Below are 24,154 nucleotides of genomic sequence, written 5' to 3' on the forward strand. Positions count from 1 at the left end.
TCAGCTGCGTTGCTCATCTATGATGTCATCAGGGGTTGACGTTGATATGTTGAACACGTTTTGACAGTTTTACAATTTTACATGCATAAAACAAGTAAATAAATATTTAACTTACTTTTGCCTTCATTTAGACCAGTGCCTCTCAAATTGTGGGGCAAATTTGAGGAGGACGGTGAACTGTCAGGGGGGCCGTGAAAGGCAGGGAGTACTTTGGATGTTAGTGCACATCTGCCAACATGTACAGATTTATCGTACTCAACCTGCAATTTGACTCTTGAATGCGCTCGTATGCTTCACAGCTCTCCATTTTGTTGCATTTTCATGGTTTCAATTTCAAGTTCAGTCTGTACTGGACAGATAAATAGATATTATCAGTTTTTCAATAGTATTTTAAATTGGGTGGTTGTGAAAACATTTCTTTTCATGAGAGAAAATAACTGAGAACCACTGATTTAGATACATGTTAAAACTGTCAACATATCGATACTGTACGGTGTTTCTAAAGCTGTAACACTAAACCTTCAGCTGAACTGCAACCCTTTTTCAACTGCACTATTTCACACATACTACTCATACTAGTCAAGAGTTACATTTATTCCCTTCATTCCATTTTTTTAAAACGCTATTCGGAAAACAAAGCACATTTTCATTGCTGTGTAACCACTGTGTTTCTGCTGTACAAATGACAATAAACCTGTTAAATCTTGATCCTTAATCATTAAAATGAGACTGATGAAGTACAAGGGCACCTCCCAATATAATTGTTGCACTAAACAATGTGAGGTTGTCAATGCATTAAAAGTCAGTTTTGTGCGTGATCAGTTGAGCGTGTATACAGAAGGACTTTTGGGGTCAGTGTTAGCCTGTGCTTTAAAAGCCTCAAATTAATTTATCCACAGAACAGAACTGATAGTTCAATGCACTTTGGTGTAGTTGGACCATGTTGCGAATAGTTCTTGGCCTGCTGACAGCGCTTTAATCACAAATATGCTTTCATAGCAAGGACGAAAATCTGCCTACTTTGGCAACCACATCAGCAGTGGCTGGCTACTATCCAAAAAATGGGCGGGATCAACCACCACAATAAACTTGAGAATTGTTAGGGGTGGGCAAAGCGTCTGTCTGCATTTAGTCAACAGTAAACAGCCATTAGTGTGGCTCTACAAAGCTTAGTGGGGGAAATAATCATTTGAGCCCCTGCTAATTTTTCAATTTATTCCATCACGAAGGCGTGACCAGTTCATTTGAAGAGATGCAGAATATCAACAAAAAAAAAATTAAAAAGTTACACGTAAATGTGTATATGATTGAGTAAAATAAGGATTTGTTCCCCTTTGTTATGTTATGTTATATCTTACACTGAATATGTGTTTTACACGTGTGTTTTACAGGACAACGCAGATTGGAGGTGCTCCATCCATCTCAGGGACACTGACGTGTGGGGGAGAAAGAGTTGAAAGCACAGCTGAGAAATGGTGTGTAGAGAGAATGCGATTACAAGTCCTATACCCAGGCTCTCACTCAGCTAATGTGTGTGTGTACTGTATGTACTGTATGTGTGAGCAATCATCTGTGTGCTCTCAGCAAGGGGGTTTTGAGCCTCTTTGACGGACAGAAAGAGATTTTAGGGAGTCCCTCTTCCTCCTACAGCAGCGCTAAGAAGCCCTAAAGCGCCTTAGACCGGCCTCCGCCACTTGTTTGATGAAATAACTTTTTATAACTCTAAATACTGTGGCAATGATACCCACCCGAAAGAAAACTAAACAAGTTTAGCTCTTCAGGGATCTTTTTCAGGCACAATTGCAACGGATAATGCCAGCTACTACTAGCACTGGCGGCTTAGCGGCAGAACATTCCGTCCCCCCATTCTGTCTCTCTGCATCAACAAGAAGGCGTAATAACGGAACAATAATTCTCACATCTTTAGCCCTCAAGTGATCATGCTAACTTAACACACGCATGTATACAAACATTGTGTGTGCCAACAAAGGTATTTTGCTTCCAAGAGTCCCTGGGAGGTGCCACTGCCTGCAGGATATGAACCACATGAAGCATGCGGGCACTTCACCAGACTGACATCAGCCAAATGATCCCTCTCTCACACACACAGAGCATCATCTAATTTGCATAATCGGCCATGACGCATGTGCATGTGCACTGTGGGAGACAAAAAGTGAGCAAAAAACATGAAATGTAAAAACAAATTTTTAAATTTACTTTCTTTTGTCGCTTCTTTTGTGGTTTTTATATGTCACAAGCAAGACGGAGCCGTTTCAGTGTGTGTGTGTGGGGGGGGGGGATAGGTGTTTTCAGCAGCACTGGCTGCTTGTTAAGAACAGAAATACATGCTTTCATGTTAGTCTTCAAAAGTGTCCTACGAGGCTAGAAAGAGTCGGTAGATTTCTCGCTAGTCGGAAACACAAACCCAAGGAGGGGTCTGAATACTCGCTAAACTGGCATTACTGAATCCTCCTACTACATCTTCTTATTCTCTGGCAGAACAGGCAAGTATGAGGTGTGTTAAGAAGTGGAATTTTGATGTCATCTACTGTACGGATTTGGAACGACAAGCTACATTCACAGACAGTCCCACTATAATGTGTTTATGTGCAAACAGGCAGCACCAAATCTATTGGTGGCGAATAAATGAACCAATGTATGGGAAACACTGCAAGTTATAAAACCTAGATTAATTATTACAAATGACCATGATTATCTGCATGAGCAGTTGTTTTGTATTAAGTCTGATATTTACAAAGTAACCCGACGCTCTAGGAAACAGAACTTTCACACCAGATGATCGTTAAAAGAAATAAATACATCATGAGCGTGAAACAAAACAAAACAACAACAAAAAAAAACACTGATTGCTGATTATGGTTTCCTAACACATCTCGCAGATAGTTCCTCTGTCAGTGGCACTTTGCAAATCACACATCATTGCCTCTCGAAGCCACTAGCCTGCAACGAGAAATGAATCACCTCTCAGCACCTCTAAGGAAATCATACTGACACACACATACACACACACGCACACACACACAAACAGAGTGGCGGACGGGGCGCTAAACTGAGTCCATCTCATCGCAAATGACAATGTGTATGTGTATGCATAATAATATGCCCTTTTAACACACATATAGATGGTGGCTTCCTGTATCTATTACATACTTTCACCATTGGGTTGCTGTTATAAAAATGAAGTTTAAAGCTTTAAAGAAGAAAGTTCATGAGAGTGGATGGCTGATTTCTTGGCTGCTTTCACATCTTGAGTTGATTTATTCATGCCAGCGAGATGCAGGCACTCTTCTCAGTCAATCACACACAGGTTTGTAACAACAAGCTACACAGACAGTCCCGATATACTGTGTTTGTTAGGATGAACGGGTAAGCGTCAAGTCTAAAAAAACATAAATCGATTAGTGGTGCGCGATAATTATCGGGCCGATGAGGAACTATGAGGTCTTACCAATAAATCCGATTACATTAAAAAACAGCTCAGATAAAAACACACTCCAGTGAGGCGATATTACCCGTGCTGTACAGTAACGGGATTAGCATGAGCAAATCAAACACTCCTTTTCTGCAGCATGCTGGAAACGGTCTTGTAGACTCGTAACTTCCCCTGAGCTCACTTGTACAACAAACAACATGGCATTCAATCAAGTGCGACTTCTCATTGTTTCACAGGAAGACATTTCGCCAAATGTTCTGCAAACATTCTGCAATGAGGGAAAAAAAACATCAAGCTTCAACACATTAAACCTTATCAGACACCTGAAACGCCAGCATTGCGACAATGCCTGGGGTCCGGGACTTGTTCCTAGCGTTTTAAAAGTGCAAAAGAGTTGACCTGAGGGCTAAAGCGATATGGGATTTCATCATTGAAATGATGGCGCTGGATGACCAGCCCTTTACCATTGTTGAAGATACTGGCTTTTGTTGGCTAGTAAATCCCTTGGAGCCACGGTTTTTATGTTTTGCTAACAGTGGTGATAATTGTCCTGATAATTGGTCAGGAAAATCTGTCAAATTCAACTTTGTTAGAGTTGTTACCTCCAGGTGTGCACAAACTACAACATAATACATATACAGGGTTATCAGTTATCGGTATCTGTCTTGAGAAGTGGGAAGTTATCGGTTTCGGCTTGAAAAAATATATACCGTGCATCCAGGAAATTAATAAAAAGCGCCAACTCTATCAGTGGTGGGACACCACAAATGCATGTATGGGAAACACTACACACGCTCACACACGTCCTTGTAAACAAGTCCCTTATAGCGGAAGCCTGTCGCTTCTTTATTGCTGTCTAGCTGTGGTTTGCCAGCCATCCATGGCCGATGCTGTGTGGCAGGCACGCAGAGTAATGACCAAGACTGACTATGAATACATGCACACGCTGAGAGAGCAGAGATAGAGGAAGGCGGGGAGGTTGTAAATGAGAGAGAGCGAGAGAGAGAGAGAGAGAGAGAGCAAGGGAAAGGCAAAGCAGTGATGCAAAGTGAATGCATGCAGATCTCCAAAAGGACATATCATTCTAAACCATCTCCATCCATCTATTTTTCCAACACCAATCTGATAAGCATACCTTCTAGAATGTGTGTGCTCTAACTGCGTGCACATGTCAAGCACCATCTGTGAGACATTAGTCAGGTCAGCAGGGAACTTTACTCAAAACTGGCACAGATAAGGAGAAGCTTGGGAAAAGGGATCAACTGGCATTAAAAGAGACATGAAAGACAAATAGAACAAGCAAAACAAACAAAGGTGAAGCGGGTTTTCTTTTGGGCGTGTGATGTGCACACGCATGTGCTTGTGGGAATGCCTTTCCTGTCGCCCGTGTTTACAGTGCGGATGCTCTAAATCCCTGACTCCAAAAAAATCAACAGTTAAACAAAACAAGAAGCTCAGCACACAAAAGGCTAAATGTGAATATAAATACTTAAATGCCGGCTTGAGGATGCAAATACGGCACCATGAAAACCACTAGGCAGTCTTTAAAATGAAACACGTTGAGACAATGGGAACATAATATAATAAGTTAAAGGAATAGACGGAAAAACTTGGATACAGTAGGAAAAAAGAAAGTAATAACAGAGAAGAAGGAGAGCTTTGAAGACGAGGAAAAGTGAAGACGAATAACACAAGAACAAAAAAAAAAGCCTGTATCATTATTGTTCTTCCCTTACCTCTGCAGCTGTGTTTGGAATCCTTTGGAAAATCTGCTGTGCTACACTTCCTCACTTTCTGGCACTTTCCGCAGTAATTGTCTCTATCATGCAAAAGTGTGCCCACGAGGAGAGGAGCGTCTGTGTGTGTGTATCCTTGATGCTGATGAACTGTGGTAAGTGTAACTGCACTGGAGGGCAGACAGACGGACTGAAACAGAAGAGCAGTGAGAGTCGAGGAGCAGACTGAGTAGGATGGAAGGGTTACGGCTTCCTAACAGAGCGGCTGAGTGGATACACCCACCTCTTCAGCCTGCATTGCATGGGAGTCACTCAGATGCTTCAAACTATGCAGAGAGAGTGAAGCAGAGAATGTGCAGGCCAAGCTCTAACACTGACTACATTAAGTACAACTGCATAATCTTAAGAGTTTCAACCACCAACCACAATTAGTAAAACGCTACTGTCTCTATAAGATCTTCATGTTGGAAGTATGTACTCAGGATGGGAGTGCCCATGCTGGGAAGGGCCGTAATACAATGCGTTCAGTAAGGGTGTCACAAGATCTTGTGCAGCAAGATTAAAAACGTGATTAAAACGTTTAGAATAATATTTTCGTTTAGAATAAAAACTGTCTCGTGGACACTAGGCCTGGGACGATAAAAAATAAATGGATTGATCACACATTAAATTAAAATGAACTCAATAATTTTGCAGGCCTCAAAACATTGCCATGTGTATGCGTGACTGTTTTCCCTGTTTGCAGGAGGGGTTCACTCTGTGCATTGGTTTCAGCACCTTGGCGCATTTGTTCCATAGAACAACGGCATGAACGGAGTGAGCTTTTTTGTCAGTCATACAGTCTCTTTGCCTCGGTGGGTGGTGGCAGGGCCGGCAGCATACACACAATGTGCAGAAGAGTGTATATACATGGTTAGCATGTTGGCCACACATTCAGGAGATCTGGGTTCCTATCTCCGTTTGGGCATCTCTGTGTGGAATTTGCATGTTCTCCCCGTGCATGCCTGGGTTTTCTCCGGGCGCTACAGTTTCCTCCCGCATTCCAAAAACATGCATGTTAGGTTAATTGGCGACTCGAAATTGTCCACACAAATAAGTGTTGTTATTTACAGGCCAAATAACATTTTGTGTCTGAGAATGGGATAGTACATTATCTAATTGGAAAGGGAAAAAAGGTACGTTTCAGGTAAAGTTGAACACAGATATGTGGATTGTTGCCAGGGGAAATGTAACATGCCGGACATTCTTAGAGTGCGCCTTTGTCTATCACTCACCATGCTTTCATTTCCCCCTTATTGCCTTGCTGGGGTACATTGCAGGTGGAGGAAGGAGGGGGTGTTTCGTAGCATGGGCCAAGGCTTTTGAGCCACCAACCCGCCCAACTCTGCTCCTCCAGCTATGAGAGTTCTGTGCCTCTTGGGACAAAGCCTGCCTTGATAGAGGCCAGCTCTACTGCACGATGCATTGACAATGACCCTCATTACTACCCCAGGTTGGGGGTTAAACTCTCTCAGGATCCGCCTGCAGGTGGCCACTATACTGAAACATGTGCATTCACTATTGCATATTTGTACACATCTAACAAAGCAGCCTCTTATTCCCAAGAAATCAGTGGTTTGGCTGGTAACACTGGAAAAGGACCTCCTTTTTTCAAGTGCACGACAATGCATTAACAATTACTAAATAGAGTTCCTTATATGCAAAGCTAATGTAAAAACACAATATTGACATCAATGACAAACAGACAAGTGATTCATCAGGTGTTATTTTGAGACATTTGTCTCGTGCATCAAGATCAAGGGTCAGGTGCAGCTAGGATAGTATAACAGCCCTTAAACAGAGATTTTCACACTCATCTTGCTGCCGAAATGTAAGCCATCCAATGAGTAAGAAAGGGCAATCCATAGAGCATGCAATGTGCAGTGACCTTCCTCGATGAAACACCTGCTGGCCTTTAAATCACTGTGTATTACTAAACATAGTAAACTTGCTCAGTATTATGTGGCATGTGATATATGACCTACGCTTAGCTTTACTGTACTGCTGAAGCCATTCCTGTAGTATGAAGCGATAAGACAAGGTGAAGATGATGGCAAGCAGTCGCTCTGTTATACTACCAGAGATTGCATCCCCATCGGAAGTCATGCACATCTTAACTACTGCAATTCCTCACTGTAATGGTATGGCTAAAATCACTTGGTCACCAAGTCAGAAGGCTCCTGGTGGGTTAAGGAAGCTGGAGCTGCTACTAGTCCATCGATGCATGCACTTGCTGCTGACCATGCAGCTCACTCTGCAGCAGCAAGCAGAAGCTCCATTATGCATAAACACCAACGTTATTGACAAATACCTACCCTCAATGACATATTACACACATGTCCCTTGTTTCCCCCTCCTCCCGCTGCACTGAAGTCATGCAAGCGTCTTCTTTTCGCAAAACAACTCTGCATCCCCTCCTCATTTTGATCAACATTGCATGTGATTCAAACGAAACACTCGCACGGAAGCAAGTCAGCATTTTTTCCCACAATTCGCACAACAGAAAAGCCAAGAAAACATAAATATTATCTCACCGTTCAATTTGCGGACGAGTAGCCTGGGCTGACTGTCAGATGTGGAGATGCTCTGGTGACGGTGGATGATGCCGTTGGATGGCGTCATGGTGTCAGTGACAAGAGAGCCTCCTGCTGGCGGATGAAGAGCATTGACTTTAACAACTGCACTTAGGGTGATGCTTTTTTGTTTTATTTTTTTAAGCAATGGACCCGTCAACAGTCATTGTGCAGGCTCGACACAAGAAAAACTACAGTACTGATTTTAACCAATGTATTACAGTACAGTACGTTATTATTTCCAGGACAGGTCACGTACTACTAATTTCTGTGAAGAATAGGGAACAATCAATGATATTGATGATACAATTTCACTTCCTCTCTTATTTCTACAATTGAATCTCTACTAGTTGTGAAGGGGGACGGGACACGCATCTGTTAAGATTTTGTTTGCCATTTCACCCAAAGCAAAATCAACTGAGCTCCTACAAAGCATTTGAAGTTAACTTTCTGACACTATTAATCAATTCTGTATTACTACATAATTTCGTGCAAAAAACAAACAGCTCGTCCGGTTTTTATTGGAAGCTACCACACTGCTGCCCCTCTTTGATTTTTGTTCTTTTATTGCGTTTGTTTGACGAAAAACTACTTCCGCTTAGAACGACGGTACAGAACTACAAACATGTCTTCTAAAAAATACAGCCCTAAAGGATATTGGTGTCCGCAATTGTGCCTGATACAAATAACACAAATGGTAATGTTATTGAATATTTTCAGACCATAAATTTAACATTTCAAAAGACTAATGTTGATTTTGTTAATTATCACAGTTGGCAGCTATCTTAAAATAAACATTTGACGTTTGACTGTAGTGCCAGTTACACTGGCGGCGCACAAGTCAGTAGTTCGTCCGATGGAACAAAAAAAAGCGCCAAGTTGTGGTACGGCGTCAATTACATTCTAGAAGGATTTAAGTCGAGAACTAATTTAAATTAAATCTGTAATGAATTAAGGTAAGTGTGTTATAGATTTTGTTGTTCGGTTATTTTAAGCAAAACGCGTTTTTATCTTTCCACTTCCGCCTTACACCGAACCGTTTTGACCCAGTTTCGTATTTGTGGCTATCGTGACTTCAAAATCATAATGGGACTTTCTAACGTCGGCGATTGTTTGTCTTTTTTGGTGTGTCTGCACTTGTGCTAGGAATATTACAGTTGCCAAGAGAAACCAGCGACAACGGCAATGAAAGATAGAGTCGCACCATAGTAAGTGCTAGCCAACCGACATTATGTAATTTATTCTTCGGTCGGTAACTGCGTTACAAGGCGTAGTGATGAGCCTTTAAATGCACCTACTTTGTATGTCATTTTAAGCGTAGTTTAAACGTAGCCGTATGCGCACTGGTGTTTGTATTTGAAACTTCGATGCATGTCGTTTAAACGTAGCCGTGTGCGTGTTGGTGTTTGTATTTGAAACTTTGATGTAGACAATTAATACGACCTTGTTTGTTCCTTTTGCCGTACAGGGGCGCTGTTGCAGCTCCTTCAAGGAAATCAGTATCAGGTACAGGGGTGAAGATGCCAGGTCTGCAGGGTGAACATGTATCCTCGCTGGGGAGTCCCATCAAGAGGAATAAACTATCCCTGAAATTCTTCCAGAAGAAGGAAACTAAACGTGCTCTGGATTTCTCTGAGCCTCAAGCAGACGAAGCCAAGTCAGTGTACAAATTTATAGTTTTTACATGTCTTCAGTACTTTTCAGTGTTTCCTGTACCATCATTTATTTGTGGCGGCTGCCACAAATAACGTTGGACTGGCACAACCAGATTTGTATTTATTTTTGTATTTTAGATTTGTCGCTCGCTGATTGCCCTCGCGCCTAAATGCGTAATGGGACTGTCGGTGTAGCTTGTAGTTAAAACTCAGTACAGTAGATGACATCGGAACGCATGCATGTGCATCTACCGCTGCACAAAATGAAACTACCTGGTTTTCCAAAAGCTATTTTTAAGGATAAAAACCTACACCACTAGACACAAGTTTAGACACACTTCCTCATGCCGTTGAATGAGAAAGTGTGTCCAAACTTTGGACTCGTAATATGTGTTTGTGTCTGGATGAGAGGCCGAAACATGCATGGAAGAATATCCGTTTACAAAATATCCGGATTCATGCAGATTTGGCCCTTAAAGGAAAACTGCACTTTTTTGGAATTTTGCACATCATCCACAATCCTTATGTGAAACATGAACACACGTCTTCTCTTTTCTGTGATAGAAAAGATATTAAAAAAAAAAAAAAAAAACAGATATAAAGGGGCAGCTGAGCATGCACGTAATGGGATCAAAAACCACCAACAAGGCTCCTTTTACATAATGTAACCTGCATTTTAATGCTTAAAATGACCAAAATACGGCACGTATTACATGTTAACATGAATGTACCTTTGACTACATGGTCACAGCATATGTATATAAAACCTTGTTTTTATGTCATCAATCAATCATTTTGTCATCAATGGCTATGCCGCTCGCATAAACTGTTTTGCTTTCAGACAATATTTGTTTCAGCTCAAAAATTGTCTGTGTGTTTGTGTTTGCTCAGCAGCTGTGATCAAGTGGTGCCTGCTCCATCTTCACGCCCTGGCTCTCCTGCTCTCTTGCCGTCATGTGAGAAGAGAGATGACTTGGTGCCATTTGTGGGGTTCAGCAACGGAGGCAACACCTGTTACTTGAACAGCATTTTACAGGTGAGTTGCTGTTTTGTTGTGAAAGGTTTCTACGTCATGGGGTGTGACATGGCTCAGGAGGGAGAGTGGTCATCTCCCAATCTGAACGTTGCTGGTTCGATCCTCCGTTCTCCCATGTCAAAGTACTGCGCAACATAATGAACCGGCTCCTGATGCTGCGTCATCAGTAGGGAAATGTGGTAATGGTGTCAAAACGATTTGAGTGCCTTTTGAAGGTAGATAAGCACTATACAAGTGAAAGTCCATTTACCATTTACATTGTCTCTGAAGCGAGAGACTGCAGGGACTATGACACAACAGCTCCAGGAAGACGAGGCTTTGATAGAAAGCAGAGTGGCTGAGGGCCTGTGTACAGAGCAGCTGGAGCCCGTGTGACGGAGAGGGTCAGAGAAGCAAGATTTCTAGGACAAAGGTCTGCAGAAAAGTGATTTTCTGTTATATGCATTTTTTTACCGTTTTTGTGTTTCGCTAAGTTGCGGTCTGGGAAGTAAATAAGGAGGGATGTTCACATGCTCTTGGTGTTCAATGTTTTATAGTTCATATTGTAAATCCCACATCTTTTATTCATATACAATATGGTTGTACATTTAAATTTGGTTTTCTGAGGTGGTTTGTCTTAAAATTTTTAGCATGCAGTTCTGCAAAGCAACCTTCAGATGTTGAAAGTGTTCTGCAAAGCAACCTCCAGATGTTGAAAGTGTTCTGGGGGGAAACAAAAAGAACCCAAGAACATATAGCAGACTGTATACCACTTTTACCACTAAAATAAGAAACAATTACTGTTGGATTGCTACAATTAGTACGGGTGGCTAAAAAAAAAAAATATATTATATATATATATATATATATATAATATCTTATCAGAAGAATGGAAGCTGTTATACCTACAAAGAGGGCCCAACCCCATGTTTAGTTCCTTTAGGTGTGATGGCCAGGTGAGTTCTGTCATTCTTACTATGCAAGTACAATACCATGGACTTTACCATTCAGGAAAATGGCCACAAAAAGTCCTTAATGTCTTAACGATTGCTCCTGCAGGTGCTGTATCACTGTCCAGGCCTGAAGGAAGGCATCAAGTCCTTGTACAAGTTGTCAAAAAGGAACACTAAACTGACGGATGAAACTGTTAAATGTGAAGAGGTCAGCACATTTTGCCCTCCCCTCTTTTCTGTCACCATCACAATTTACTTTGTATCGTCCATCTCATTTATAGCCAGCAGAGGGTGCTGCTGAGTCTTCAGCAGCACACATTGAGCTCATCGGGAGCTTTCACAGTCTGATAACTTCCGTGGAGCAGGTACAGGCCAGATTCCTGCTCAATCCTGAGAGCTTCCGTGAGAGAGAGCTCGACACATCGCCTCGCAAAATTCTTCACACACTCAGGTAGCATCGTTGAAAATGTTAAGCTGTAGAATGTCCAGCCTGATGTTTTGCTTTCAAGGAACATCTGGTTAGGTTGTTTGTGTAGGTTGTTTTGTGGACGCAAACAAAAATATTGAACCTAACAATGTTGTTTTATTGGGCTATGTGCCAGCTTTTTGGAAGGTACATGTTTTTTTTTTTTTTTTAATTTTATATATTCTAAAAGCTTCAATATTTTGAATGCCCTATCACATAAACAATAGTACATTGACTGACTGATTTTATTCGTTACATTTTTCGCAGGCAACTGAACCCAATGTATGAAGGCTATCTTCAGCATGATGCCCAAGAGGTTCTGCAGTGTATTCTGGGATATATCCAGGACGCCTGTATCACTATTAGGAAGGAGCAAAAGCTGGAGGTTGCCAATGTGACTGAGGTCGAAGTGGAAAATGGCACCTCTACGAGTTCTCGCAATTCAGTGCCAGATCTTGAGGACGATGGTCAAGTGAATGGAAAGAGGAAGAGCGATACAGAGATGGGAAATGCCAAAAAGAAGCCAAAATCTAGTAAGTCTGGCAAATCTAGTGCAGAAGAGGAGCACGTATTGAGTGCACCTGTCACCCGCTCCAAAAGGAAGTCGTCATGTGACGTAACCCAGGCCAAAGCTGGAGAGGAAGAAAAGGGAGACAAGGAAATGAAACTGGAGGAGAATGACGACGGAGCCAGCGATGATAACACATCCAACGAGGCTGATGAGAAAAAGAAGAAACGTACCAAACTGAGCTGGCTCAGGCCAGCTGGGAAACAACCCAGCATCATGTCGATGTTTCGCACTGTCGGTAAAATCACCTCCTCTTTTGGAAGCAACCCAACAAAAACGGAGCAAGAGAGCAATGTGACTGATGTGCCAGCTCAGGTTGAGAAGTCAGAAGACGATCAGGCCACCCCTCAAAACATAAACCATGTCAAGAAAGCACAACAACAAGGTATGACATTAGCAATAACTGTCATGTTCATCCAGCCTACTGGGACACATACATACACAATGTGACATGAACCTGAATCTCCTCGTGGTTCTGTTGCCTTGCAGACAGTCTAGACTTGATGGAGCGCTTGTTCCACGGCCAGCTGCTTCTACGGACTCGCTGTCTGGAGTGTGAAAGCTTCACAGAGAGGAGAGAGGACTTCCAGGACATCAGTGTCCCCGTGCTGGATGAGGAACCCAGCAGCCCGGACGATCTCTCGTCAGGTGAGCGTATGACCAAGAAACTGTTGTATCAGCATGATAGCCACGTTTCTACTGACCAGTAGAGGTCAGTATAGTAGACATTGATTTGACTAGTAAACTAAAAAAAAAACAAAAAACTATGGCTTTAGGCTTGTAGTGATTGCTGGAAAAGTGAGATGATCAACTGACCCCCTGAACACACACCTTTCTTATGTCTATTTCTTGTCTCTACAGTTTCTCCATATCCAAAATTAGAGCAGAAAACCCTCAAATGGTCCATCGCACAGTTTGCATCCGTAGAACGCATCTTTGGAGAAGACAAGTACTTCTGTGACACGTGTCACCATTACACAGAGGCTGAGAGGAGTCTTCTGTTTGACAAAACGCCTGACGTCATCACCATTCACCTCAAGCGCTTCTCTGCCAACAGTTTAGAGTGAGTTGCTAACCCAGGGGTGTCCAAACTTTTTCCATTGAGGGCCACATACTGAGAAATTAAGATATGCTAAGAAGTTCTATATTTCAAGAGAAAACTGAATCTCAGCTTTGTGATATAGGTGAAAGTGTGTTATTATGAACAACTGTCTGCTCTTTTTTGCTGTTTAAAAAAAAAAAAAATTCAAAATATTTCAACTTTCGTTTTAAAAAATCTTCAAAAATGTAATATTAAAACATTACGACTTTATTCCCATAATGTTGTAAGCTTCCCCAACCTAATTTTCCAAAAAATACTTTATTTTGTTTTGTTTCTCCTATTACGGCTTTAAAAAAATAACATTTTTTTTTTAATATTTGAACTCTATGCTACAAAATTTTTTCTTTAATATTTTATTCTCTTACAATTGCGACTTTTCTCATTAGAATGACTTTCTTGCCTTAATATTTTGACTTTTTCAAAATCCCAGCTGTATTTTGCATTCCTGTTATTTGTTTTAAAAAATGTCCAACTATTTCAACTTTCTTCTCATAATGACTTTATTTTTTTCTGCAACCTAACTTCCCAAAAATAATTTGTTTTTCACATTGCAACTTTCCAAATTAATGTGTTTTTTCTTTAATATTTAGAATGACTTTTCCTCATCATATTACAACATTATGACTTTGTCTTGTAAAATTAGTCTTGTTTACTTGTTCAGTGGTATTTCTAGAATGGGCCACGGGCCGCACTTTGGACACCCCGTGCTAACCTGTCAACACCTTCCTTATTTCACCCTGCACATTTTTTCATTATCGAGCAGGTTTTCATCTTGTGTGTTCTGTGTTTTTGTTGTTCCCCCCTTCTAGAATCGATCCATATGCCGGTCTGTCGAAGGTGAACACACCCTTGCAGACACCTTTGACCTTATCCCTGGAGGAGTGGTGCACCCCTCGATCATCCAGAAAAGGTCAACACTATGAGCTCTTTGCTGTGGTCATGCACAGTGGCATGTCCATCAGCAGTGGCCACTACACCGCTTACATCCGCATGAGTGGCTTGGAAGATGCCAAGCTCTGGCTACAAGACAGGGAGGAGACAGAGAAGCAGCAAGAGGAGGAGGTGAAGGACTATGACGATGGAGAGGTTTCTATCAGGCAGAATGCCAAAGAACAACTTGCGCCTAGCACGGCTTGCGGCAAACCAGGAAGTAAGAAGCTTCAAGAAGGTGGGGTCGGACTCTTGGGAGGTCAGCGGAGTTCAGTCAGCTGTGACCTCAGTGGTATCAAGGACGGAGAGGGAGCAGCAAGCAGCGGGACAACAGAGGGGTCCAAACAGAGAAAAACTCTAAACCGGAAACAAAATGCAGAAGCTGGGCCGAAAAAGGAAGACCCTTCGACAACTTCCTGTGAGGGGGTGGTGGCGGCCTCGGAGCAGAAGGCTTTAAACAACCTCCTCGAGTACGAAGGCAAATGGCTGCTGTTTGATGATTCAGAGGTGCGTTTGTTTGAGGAGGAGGATGTCCTCCAAGCCTGCTCCCATCAGACCTGCTCCTCTTCAACACCGTACCTGCTCTTCTACAAGAGAGTACCTGACACCACACACTGACACCACCTCACCTTTCAATCTTCATACGCTGGACTATATACTGTAAATATGATCTAATACTACAGAACACGCACACACCATACAGTCATGGAAAACATGATTAGACCACCCTTGTTTCTTCACTTTATTGATCCATTTGAATGCCTGGTACAACTAAAGGTACATTTGTTTGGACAAAGATAATGATAACAAATATAGCTCATTAGAGTTTACTTTAAGAGCCGCTATCTAGCAACTTCCACGGTTAGCCAGAATCACTTAAGTTCTTACATATAGCATTGTACTGCCAAAACATTTAACTCTGTCATTGTTCTATTTGTCCAAACAAATGTACCTTTTAGTTGTATCAGGCATTCAAATGAACAAGAAACTGAAGAAACAAGGGTGGTCTAATCATTTTTTCCCCATGACTGTCGATACCACAATAGCACCTGAACGCAGCATACGTTTTATACTTACCGTATGTTCTGTATTTGTGCAAAGTCAGCTCAATTACAGAACCAAGAATGAACCTTTTTGTGCCAAAAGGCAAACCAGCTTTTTAAAAAAAATGTTTTTCTTAAATTTTATGTCTCATTGTGCGCTGTATAATTTTTTTCTGATTGTATGTTTAAGTGTCATTTTTACTTAAAGGTTTAGTGAATGAAAGTGCTACGCTTGTCACGTCTTGACATTCGATCTTAAAAGCCAAACAACACACTTCCATTCCTGACACCAAAGTAGACTGATGTGGTTAGAAAGAATGCACTCCTCAGCTGTTTTCAACCATGCATACATGAACTCCATCCTTAACACAAATCACACTAACCTAAACACCTTCTGAAACAAGCAACCAAATAATGTGGAAAAACCTGCATCAGACCAGAATAAGTATTCAACTTTTGGTTATCTTTATGGGCCGCTTTAAGAAAACTAACAAGTGGGAATCACTATTATATTGCAATATACCATCTGTGTAAAGCAGGGGTGCCCAAAGTGGACTTCTCCCACATTCAAAAAGCATGCATGGTAACTCAAAATTGTCCCTGCAGTTGGCCGGCGACCAGTCCAGGGTGTACCCCGCCTCTCGCCCAAAGTAGCTGGGATAGGCTCCAGCATGCCCCTGGGACGCTAATGACGATTAAACAGCATAGCAGATGGATGGAATACACACGGGTCAGATGTCTATAAATGAAATGAGTAGTTGAAATTGAGTAGTTTTTAAGCAAATCTTTTGCACCATTTTGCAATACAAACATGTTCAAGTAAAACAGGATCTAAAATTAAATTTAGTAAAATATATTCCAGTGGAGTTACAAAGCAAACTCCCAGAAAAACTCACACATCTTGCCCTTCCTTCCCTTCACTTTCCCATTTTAATAGTTTACTGCCTTGGCTCCTAAAGTGAGGCGAGCCATTTGTAATAAAGGTACGTGAATAAAAAAATAATAAATTGGCGCCTAATTCTCAGAATTGCTCCTCACGGCGCAAGGAGAACGGAGCAGAAAGGAGAGACAGCACAAAGTTGGTAATTGCTCTGCGTGCATCATACGAAGGAATAAGTACGTTGGATGGTTATCTTGTGCAGTAAGAGACTTCATTTATATTGGTGTTGCAATCCCTGCAAGGTGGTGAAAACCTGTCACTGAGTGGGGATTCCCCCTAACATGAGGCTTTATCGATTTTTGTGCTTCAAATACTGCTTTATCATGGTTGTTAAACTTTCCCCTTCAATTTGCTATTCAATTAACATGCAGCTTTAAACCATAGCCATTGCGTGTGGACACAAAAGTGATGCTCAAATTCCAACCCATTCAAACGGAAGGATGCCAACATCAGACTGGAATAAACGATATGTAGGATTATAAAACGCAGCCTCACCATTTTTTAATCCTGACTGGGGGAACCCGCAGGAGACCACTCCCTGACCTGAGCTTCTCAGAGCCCGAGATGGTCCATGTGGCTCTAACATGTCAGAGATTTACTTTGGCGCAAAAAAACACTTTTACACAAGCAGAGCTGTTTGTAAGTCTATTCTCTGAGTGACAGGAATATATGGTCTAATTTCCCGGTTCTAGTCAGGACTCGAGCAGCAGCATTCTATTACAGCTGCTTTACTCTTCGTCTAGAGTGCCTGGTGAGAAGCCTGTTATGGTAGTCTAGCCTGCTGGAGACAAAGGCATGGATTAGTCTCTCTAAATCTGGTTTAGACACCATTCCCTTGATTTGGGCAATGTTTTTATTTGGTAAAAAGCTGCTGATGTTATTGAGTTAATGTTCATATCTGAGTCCATTGTTACCCCTAGATTTCTAACCTGATGATTAGGTTTTAGAGAAAGAATCTCAAGGTGAGCAACAACACTTCCTCTTTCTTTCTGTGGGGGAAAAAGGCAATGAGTTCATTTTTGTCTGAATTTACCAAACCTAACTTTGTATCTCACACGACTTTCCCATTTTTCTTTCATGCTTCAACTCTATGCTACTAAAATGACATTTCCCAACATATTACGAATTTGCTGTCATAAAATTGCAACTTTTTTCTCATAATACATTTTTTTCTCTTAATATTTTTACTTTATTCGTGTAAAATTAGTGTTTTTTTCCCAGTTCTTTTGTTTTTTCTAATTTCCCCACTATTTCATCTTTCTTCTCATAATTAGGACTTTATTGCCAAAATATTCTGACTTTGTTTTTATTAGATTATTTTTTTTTCTCTAAAGGACTTCATGCTTGTAAGATTACAGTTGATTTTTCTATTTTTGCTGCTGTTTTTGTTTTTTTGTAAATTTTTAGTTTTCCTGTCTAATTATATTTTTAGAGTGCGATGCAGGCCAATGCAAAAAAAAAAAAAAAAACAGCCCGGGTCACACTTTGGACACCACTGCTTACGAGTAAGAGCTGTAAGATAAGCAGGCAGGAAGTTCATTCTGACAGGACCTTCCCTTTTGTGTTATGCAGTCTATATTTGTATTACTTTCCAGACAATAACCAAACACAAACTGATCATCAGCGTTCCACAACTGAACATTAAAATATTTATTTTGTAAAATATTAAAATTAACAAAAAACAGAACTACATAAAATTATACATTTTTAGTACCTAACTGAAACATTGTTGCTTTAACAAAAAGTGGTAAAGCAATATGATAAATAATGATACTTTTTTTTTGTTGCATGTTTTCATTTTTTCACCCTTCCCTCCATAATAACATTAACTTTCAAGTTGTAAAATGCATTGCTACGCCAGAATTTAAAAAAAAAAAGTGCACACATTGAATACAGATTTCTTTGACACATACGTTAATTAAAAAGACACCTTGACATTTGAAAAGGTTTTGTGTCTGAATTTGGTGTTTGGTGGTTTTTTGGCACTTCAACCAATACCTTGATGTCAACATTCTTGGTAGCATTGGTTTGTTTGGTAGCTTGTGGCAAGCAGTCTCGTACCTGTGGAGTAAAGGTTAACATAAAATAAAAAAAATAAAAAATGCAGCCGATGGGGAAAATAATCCCCAAGTCTAAAAAAGGTCAAGGTGTCTCTTTAAAATTGAAGATCCACTCGTTCGTCCCACAGATTGAGTTGTGTGTAAACAGGATAAGACACTGGAATGACGTACCGACTTGGAGCCTTTTCACGAACCGTTCTGCTATTTACACTCAAGAATAAATTAATATTGCATCTTCTGGTGTGGCTTTGCGTGGCTTCTCTTCTTCTTCAAACGTCAACTTTGCGAAGACTTAGTCTGCTGAACGAATCTCTGAAAATAAAAAAAAAAAGGGGGGGGAAAAACGTCTTTACTCCTAAAGTTTGTCACGTTTTTTTATGTGGTGCTTTGGTGAAGAGGAATGAGACAAACTCAGTGAGGTGAAATGTGTTTTTGATGCAGATTCATTTCATTTTCACCTGCGTACGTGAGCCACAATTATAAGAATCTAGCCTCAGAAAAATAGATTTACTGACTGGTCGGTCTATTCAACTGTACTTGACTACCTCATTCAGTCCCAGCCATTTTTCAAAAGACAACCCCTTCAGTACCGGACATTTTAGACGGTTTTGACTGATCTTCCAAGGCAAACAGAATATTGTGTTCTATGTCTATATAAACATGGAACCTACAAAAGCAAAGATTAGACTCCCGTCTTTCATCAGAAAACAAAGCTTGTTTCTACCTTTCCCCGTTCTTTAGTTATCAGCAGTAGAACATAAAAGGGAGAACGAGGAAAAGGCTTCTTGAGACGTCATCTGTACTTCTGTGTAGAAGGTGTCGGACGTTTCGCTCCTCATCCGAAGAGCTTCGTCAGCAAACTAATAAGTGCTGGTAGCTTAGGCCTTAAATACAGGCTTTATCAACATCGCAGGGACAATGCTAGTGGTCCTCAATCAGCAGTACATCTACACCTGAAAGCTACCAATCACTCTTTTCAGGACAGCGAGGTTAAGATTTTGGCCAAAGAAAACAGATGGTTTGAAAGAGGAGTTAAGGAAGCTATTTTTGTCAAACAACAAACCCATCATTGAATCGGAATGGTGGTTTGAGGTTTAATTTGGACCCTGTGTTCAGCAGGTTACTGAGACCAAAACCCACAGCTCTTAGTCTTGCAAATGAGGTGAAGGCAGGGCCGAGCCAGAACAATAGATGCTAACAAGCCAGTATCAGAGTCGTTCATACCCAATTCAGGGAGCGACACTTCCCTTTTATCGTAGGTGTGAATAACAGGATAGGATTATACCACTGCTCCGCCCAGGCTTAGTGTAACGAACCAATAGGAGGAGGGTGTTGGCACACCAATTCCGCCCACTCTTACTGTATTTAAGGCCTAAGCTACCAGCACTTATTAGTTTGCTGACGAAGCTCTTCAGATGAGGAGCGAAACGTCCGACACCTTCTACACAGAAGTACAGATGACGTCTCAAGAAGCCTTTTCCTCGATGGACAACTCCTGTACGACTGAGAGCCTACACAGACGCATAAAAGGGAGAAAACCAGCTTTTTGTCTTTTGTGACAGCTCAAACATCTAAACTACACAAACAAAAAAGGGGTTGTTTTACACCAAAAATAATTTATTTACAAATACAACACCATGAACTATTTACAACTTTCACATTTGGAACTGAACTATGTGTGCGTGTGCATGCGTTAACAATTTCCCTACGATGCTCTCTCACTTCCTCCTTACTGTCATGTGTGATTTTTCCATCTATGATCCCTGCCGAGCTCTTATCAAATGCACTTCTTTCACCTAGTGGCCCTTTTTATGACTTAAAATTGCTCGGAAAGTGACATGCGTTAGTGGAGAGTCGTGTCATCACCATACGAAAAAGACGTATAAATACGTCGTTGGGATCGGCCGTTCTGGGTTGATAAAAACTTAGAAATACGTCTTTGGTATTGAATGAGTTAAAAGAAGTCTCACATGCATTTTTACAGTGTTTTGAAGTCACTGTGACGGATGGAAAGTGTACAAATGATGCAAACACACAACTTATCACATCCGCACGACCCAAACTACCTTAGTCAAGCTGTCCGTTTGCTGCATGATTATTACAGAGCACAAGCAAAGACTACTTTTACATGGCCATTACCACCAGAATGTGTGTGTGTGTGTGTGTGTGTGTCACTATTAATCAGAAAGGAAACCTACCTGTGCGAGTTGACCTGTAGCACTGGTTTATAAAGCTGCGGGATTTTTCTGTTGATGAGAGGCTGCAGCGCCTCCTTCAGGCGGTGGTAGTTCCTCTCCAGCTCCCTCTGGTATTCCTTCTGGTCGGGACCAATCAGGCTCTTGTTCTTTCGCAGGGCGTCTTCACATCTTGAGGAATGTGGGTTTTTCCAGACTCATTATTCAACTTTATTCTTAAGCCACACAAATTACATGAGGCTGTCGTAGAGCTCATCAATTTGTAACGGGACAAATCTGGCCAGAAGAACATATGAACTATATGGATCAAGTGCACCCCCGCACATCTGCGATTCAGCTTTCGCAGCCTAGCAAATTTGTGAATTTTTTTGTGTTGTTTTTTTTTCCCCCCTCTGAAAACAGGCTGTTTTTTTCTGCAGAAAACATATCTGGTTCACCCGAAGTCAGTAACAATTTATGAATATGTAATAATAAAGGTAAAATGTACAACCTAAGGTCCGCCAAATGTAATAGTACGTGAATAGAAAGGAAAAATAATTAGTGTCGGACACTCACAATTACGAGGCACAAGGAGAACAGAGCAGAGAGGAGACAGAGCATGAAGTTGTTCATGGCTCTGTGTGCATTATATGAACAAATAAGTACGTCTGATGATCATTTTGTGCATTAAAAGTGTTTAATCTTGAAGATTTAATTTATATTGGTGTTCCAATTCCCACACTGAGTGGGGATTCCACTGAAAACGAGGCTTTATCATTGGTTGTATGTATTTTGGTACTTCGGATACTGCTTTATCATGATTGTTAAACGTTCCCCTTCAATTTTCTATTCAATTAACATGCAGACTTCAATCACAGCCATCATGAGTGGACAAAAAAAAAAAAAGTGATGCACAAATTCAACGCATTCGTTCGGAAGGATGCCAACATCAGACTGGAATAAAAGATATGTAGGATGATGACTGATCTATTTATCAGTGCTCATGTGAAACCTATCAAAATGTGAGCATGCAAAATACACATTTTTGACCCGGAAGTACTACAAAATGAATTAACCAATGAATTGTGTTCAATATTTCAAGTTAAAGGTACAATAGATGGTTTTTGAAGGTTTCCTACCTCTTTGTGAAATCCTTGAAGCAGAGCCGTAGCTTATTGTGGTGTCTGTACAGTTTTGGGTCGCTAGGGATTTCGGACAGGAACACCTGGGCAACCTCCAACGGCCCCTGAAAAAACACGCATTTGAAGCGTGCGTGAAACGTTGAAGGCGTTGTTGTCTTCTTAACAAGTCGGGACCATATGAGGGATGTTATGAACGTTCACCTGGTTGACAGTGGTGCCCACTGACCCCTGCAGCACCATCTGCAACATCTTGGCATCAGAAGGATCCTGGTGGGTGGCGAAGGCCAGCTCCTGCGTCTTCTTCTGCATGTCCTCGATGGCCACCTCAATGGGGGTGGAAATAATCTGGAAGGGGAGATAAAGAGTCAGTTTTCTTCATGCTGATGGTACGGATGGAGCCGAACCCATCCAGTATCGGCTCCAGATACCAGCGTAATTCCTGCAGATCCATTAGCCATGTCCGTGCTTTAGTCTGGTTGGCAAATGTAAAAAAAAAAAAAAAAATGAATGTATCCCTTTAAAGCAAACAGAGCTCTTGTATCTGCAAATATCGGAAGATCCGAAGTGAAAAAATGTGGATCGATGCACCCCGAACTGATGGGATGGTTTTATTTACCTCCTCTTTGTGGATGATGTTGATGCGTGTCTTGATGTAAGGGAAGGCATGGGAGGTGGTCAGGATGGTCTTGCGCTTGAACTGCTCATGAAGATCCCCATGCGCCCGTCCATCCAGCGTGAAGGGGGTGCAGTACACAAAACGCCGCAAGTTGTAGTTCTTGTCGAAGTACGTGATGCGGTCCTTCATCTCGTAGGTGTCGAAGTACGGTTCCACGTATGTGATCTGGATGAAGGCCTGGAAGAAGACGGGAGTTAGTTTACCTTCATGCTCGGTTGTACGGTTGGATGATGTGCTTTCTTGTCCAACCTTATTAGGGTCAAGCTTGCACTTGTCTACTGGGTTGGAATCCTTAATGACTTCTACTTGATCTTCACCAAACTGATCCCCGTAGAAACCCTGTCAAGAAACAAAAAGCTACATTTTCATTGGACTGTTGAAGTAAATAACCCCTTTTCAATAGAGTAGAGTAGTGGTGAGCACGTCTGGTCTCCACGTCCCCAAAACATGCATGTTAGACATGTTTGGAGACTCTTTTTCCCGTTTTTGCAGGGTTTTTTCCCCCCAAATAGTTACACGTTCTTCCTAAATAAATCTTTCTAAATGTTCTTTTTGGAATATGACTTTAATCCCATAATATTTTTGACTTTATTCTCATAATATTGTAACTTTGTCACCCGACTTAATTTTCCCAAAAAAATGACAACTTCATTTTGTTTTGCTTGTTTCTCATAAAATTATGACTTAAAAAAATGTTGTTCTTTAATATTTTAACTCTATGCTACTAAAATATTATTTTTCCTCATAACATTACAAATTTATTCCCATAAAATAGTTGTTTTTTTTGTTAGAAAACCAACTTTTTTTATCCTAATATTTCCACATTATTCTAATAAAATTACATTTCCACTGTTACTGTATTTGTATTAAATTTCCAACTATTTCCACTTTGTCCTTGTAAATGTTCTTCTCGCTATTATGACTTAATTCTCATATTTTGACTTTATTCTCATATAACTTTTCTCCAACCTAATTTTCAAAATTTGTTTCTCATATTATGACTTAAAAAAATGTATTTTTTCTGTAATATTTCAACTTTATGCCACTAACGTCTGTGTAGGCTCTCAGTCGTACAGGAGTTGTCCATCGAGGGAAAGGCTTCTTGAGACGTCATCTGTATTTCTGTGAAGAAGGTGTCGGACGTTTCGCTCCTCATCCGAAGAGCTTCGTCAGCGAACTAATAAGTGCTGGTAGCTTAGGCCTTAAATACAGTAAGAGTGGGCGGAATTAGTGTGCCAACACCCTCCTTCTATTGGTTCCTTACACTAAGCCTGGGCGGAGCAGTGGTATAATCCTCTCCTGCTATTAACACCTCCGATAAAAGGGAAGTGTCGCTCCCTGAGTTGGGTATGAACGACTCTGATACTGGCTCGTTAGCATCTATTGTTCTGGCTCGGCCCTGGCTTCACCTCATTTGCAAGACTAAGAGCTGTGGGTTTTGGTCTCAGTAACCTGCTGAACACAGGGTCCAAATTAAACCTCAAACCACCATTCCGATTCAATGATGGGTTCTGTTGTTCGACAAAAATAGCTTCCTTTACTCCTCTTTCAAACCATCTGTTTTCTTTGGCCAAAATCTTGGCGGTGGTTTGAGGTTTAATTTGGACCCTGTGTTCAGGCCTTCCTCT

At 41.1% G+C, this 24,154-nt stretch overlaps 3 protein-coding genes across 28 annotated transcripts in view; 1 reads left to right on the plus strand and 2 right to left on the minus strand.

Annotated features, from left to right (window-relative positions):
* The window catches only part of kank4 (KN motif and ankyrin repeat domains 4), an 80,877-nt gene extending 73,030 nt beyond the window's left edge, over positions 1 to 7,847 (minus strand). For 2 of the 3 annotated variants that reach the window (XM_054789928.1, XM_054789922.1), the window contains exon 1: positions 7,764 to 7,847. The gene's annotated coding sequence lies outside the window, so the exon portion shown is untranslated. Of the gene's footprint in view, positions 1 to 5,190; positions 7,412 to 7,763 lie in introns of those variants that run through there. The other variant, XM_054789923.1, reaches the window with a different exon arrangement.
* Positions 1,351 to 18,869, plus strand: usp1 (ubiquitin specific peptidase 1). Of its 5 annotated transcripts, none has more exons than XM_054789929.1 (9): positions 1,351 to 1,475; positions 9,271 to 9,459; positions 10,349 to 10,493; positions 11,532 to 11,633; positions 11,707 to 11,876; positions 12,159 to 12,844; positions 12,949 to 13,107; positions 13,321 to 13,522; positions 14,371 to 18,869. In XM_054789929.1, exons 1-9 carry the CDS (start codon positions 1,366 to 1,368, stop codon positions 15,107 to 15,109), a joined length of 2,502 nt encoding a protein of 833 aa, XP_054645904.1. In that variant the 5' UTR covers positions 1,351 to 1,365; the 3' UTR covers positions 15,110 to 18,869. The 5 variants fall into 5 exon arrangements, with proteins under 5 accessions (XP_054645904.1, XP_054645905.1, XP_054645906.1 ...); XM_054789930.1 differs by having other exon boundaries at positions 10,352 to 10,493; XM_054789931.1 differs by lacking the exon at positions 1,351 to 1,475 and adding an exon at positions 8,645 to 8,758.
* dock7 (dedicator of cytokinesis 7) overlaps positions 17,248 to 24,154 on the minus strand; it is a 54,045-nt gene continuing 47,138 nt past the window's right edge. For 11 of the 20 annotated variants that reach the window (XM_054789915.1, XM_054789911.1, XM_054789910.1 and 8 more), the window contains 6 exons: positions 22,776 to 22,865; positions 22,467 to 22,703; positions 22,052 to 22,195; positions 21,848 to 21,954; positions 20,733 to 20,900; positions 17,264 to 18,846 (listed from right to left, as the gene is read on the minus strand). In XM_054789915.1, coding sequence (XP_054645890.1) covers positions 18,804 to 18,846; positions 20,733 to 20,900; positions 21,848 to 21,954; positions 22,052 to 22,195; positions 22,467 to 22,703; positions 22,776 to 22,865 — 789 coding nt within the window. In that variant the 3' untranslated portion in view covers positions 17,264 to 18,803. Of the gene's footprint in view, positions 18,847 to 20,600; positions 20,622 to 20,732; positions 20,901 to 21,847; positions 21,955 to 22,051; positions 22,196 to 22,466; positions 22,704 to 22,775; positions 22,866 to 24,154 lie in introns of all 20 variants that reach the window. The other 9 variants (XM_054789917.1, XM_054789916.1, XM_054789914.1 and 6 more) reach the window with 5 other exon arrangements.

This window comes from Dunckerocampus dactyliophorus, chromosome 10 (assembly GCF_027744805.1).
Source record: "Dunckerocampus dactyliophorus isolate RoL2022-P2 chromosome 10, RoL_Ddac_1.1, whole genome shotgun sequence".
Classification (NCBI taxonomy): domain Eukaryota; kingdom Metazoa; phylum Chordata; class Actinopteri; order Syngnathiformes; family Syngnathidae; genus Dunckerocampus; species Dunckerocampus dactyliophorus.

Bases quoted from the DNA above. Each gene is read 5' to 3' on its own strand.
- usp1 (XM_054789929.1), top strand. From the start codon at position 1,366: ATGTGTTTTACACGTGTGTTTTACAGGACAACGCAGATTGGAGGTGCT. The intron at 11,634-11,706 runs GTCAGCACATTT...TCTCATTTATAG, and splicing joins AAACTGTTAAATGTGAAGAG to CCAGCAGAGGGTGCTGCTGA. The intron at 13,523-14,370 runs GTGAGTTGCTAA...CCCCCCTTCTAG, and splicing joins TTCTCTGCCAACAGTTTAGA to AATCGATCCATATGCCGGTC.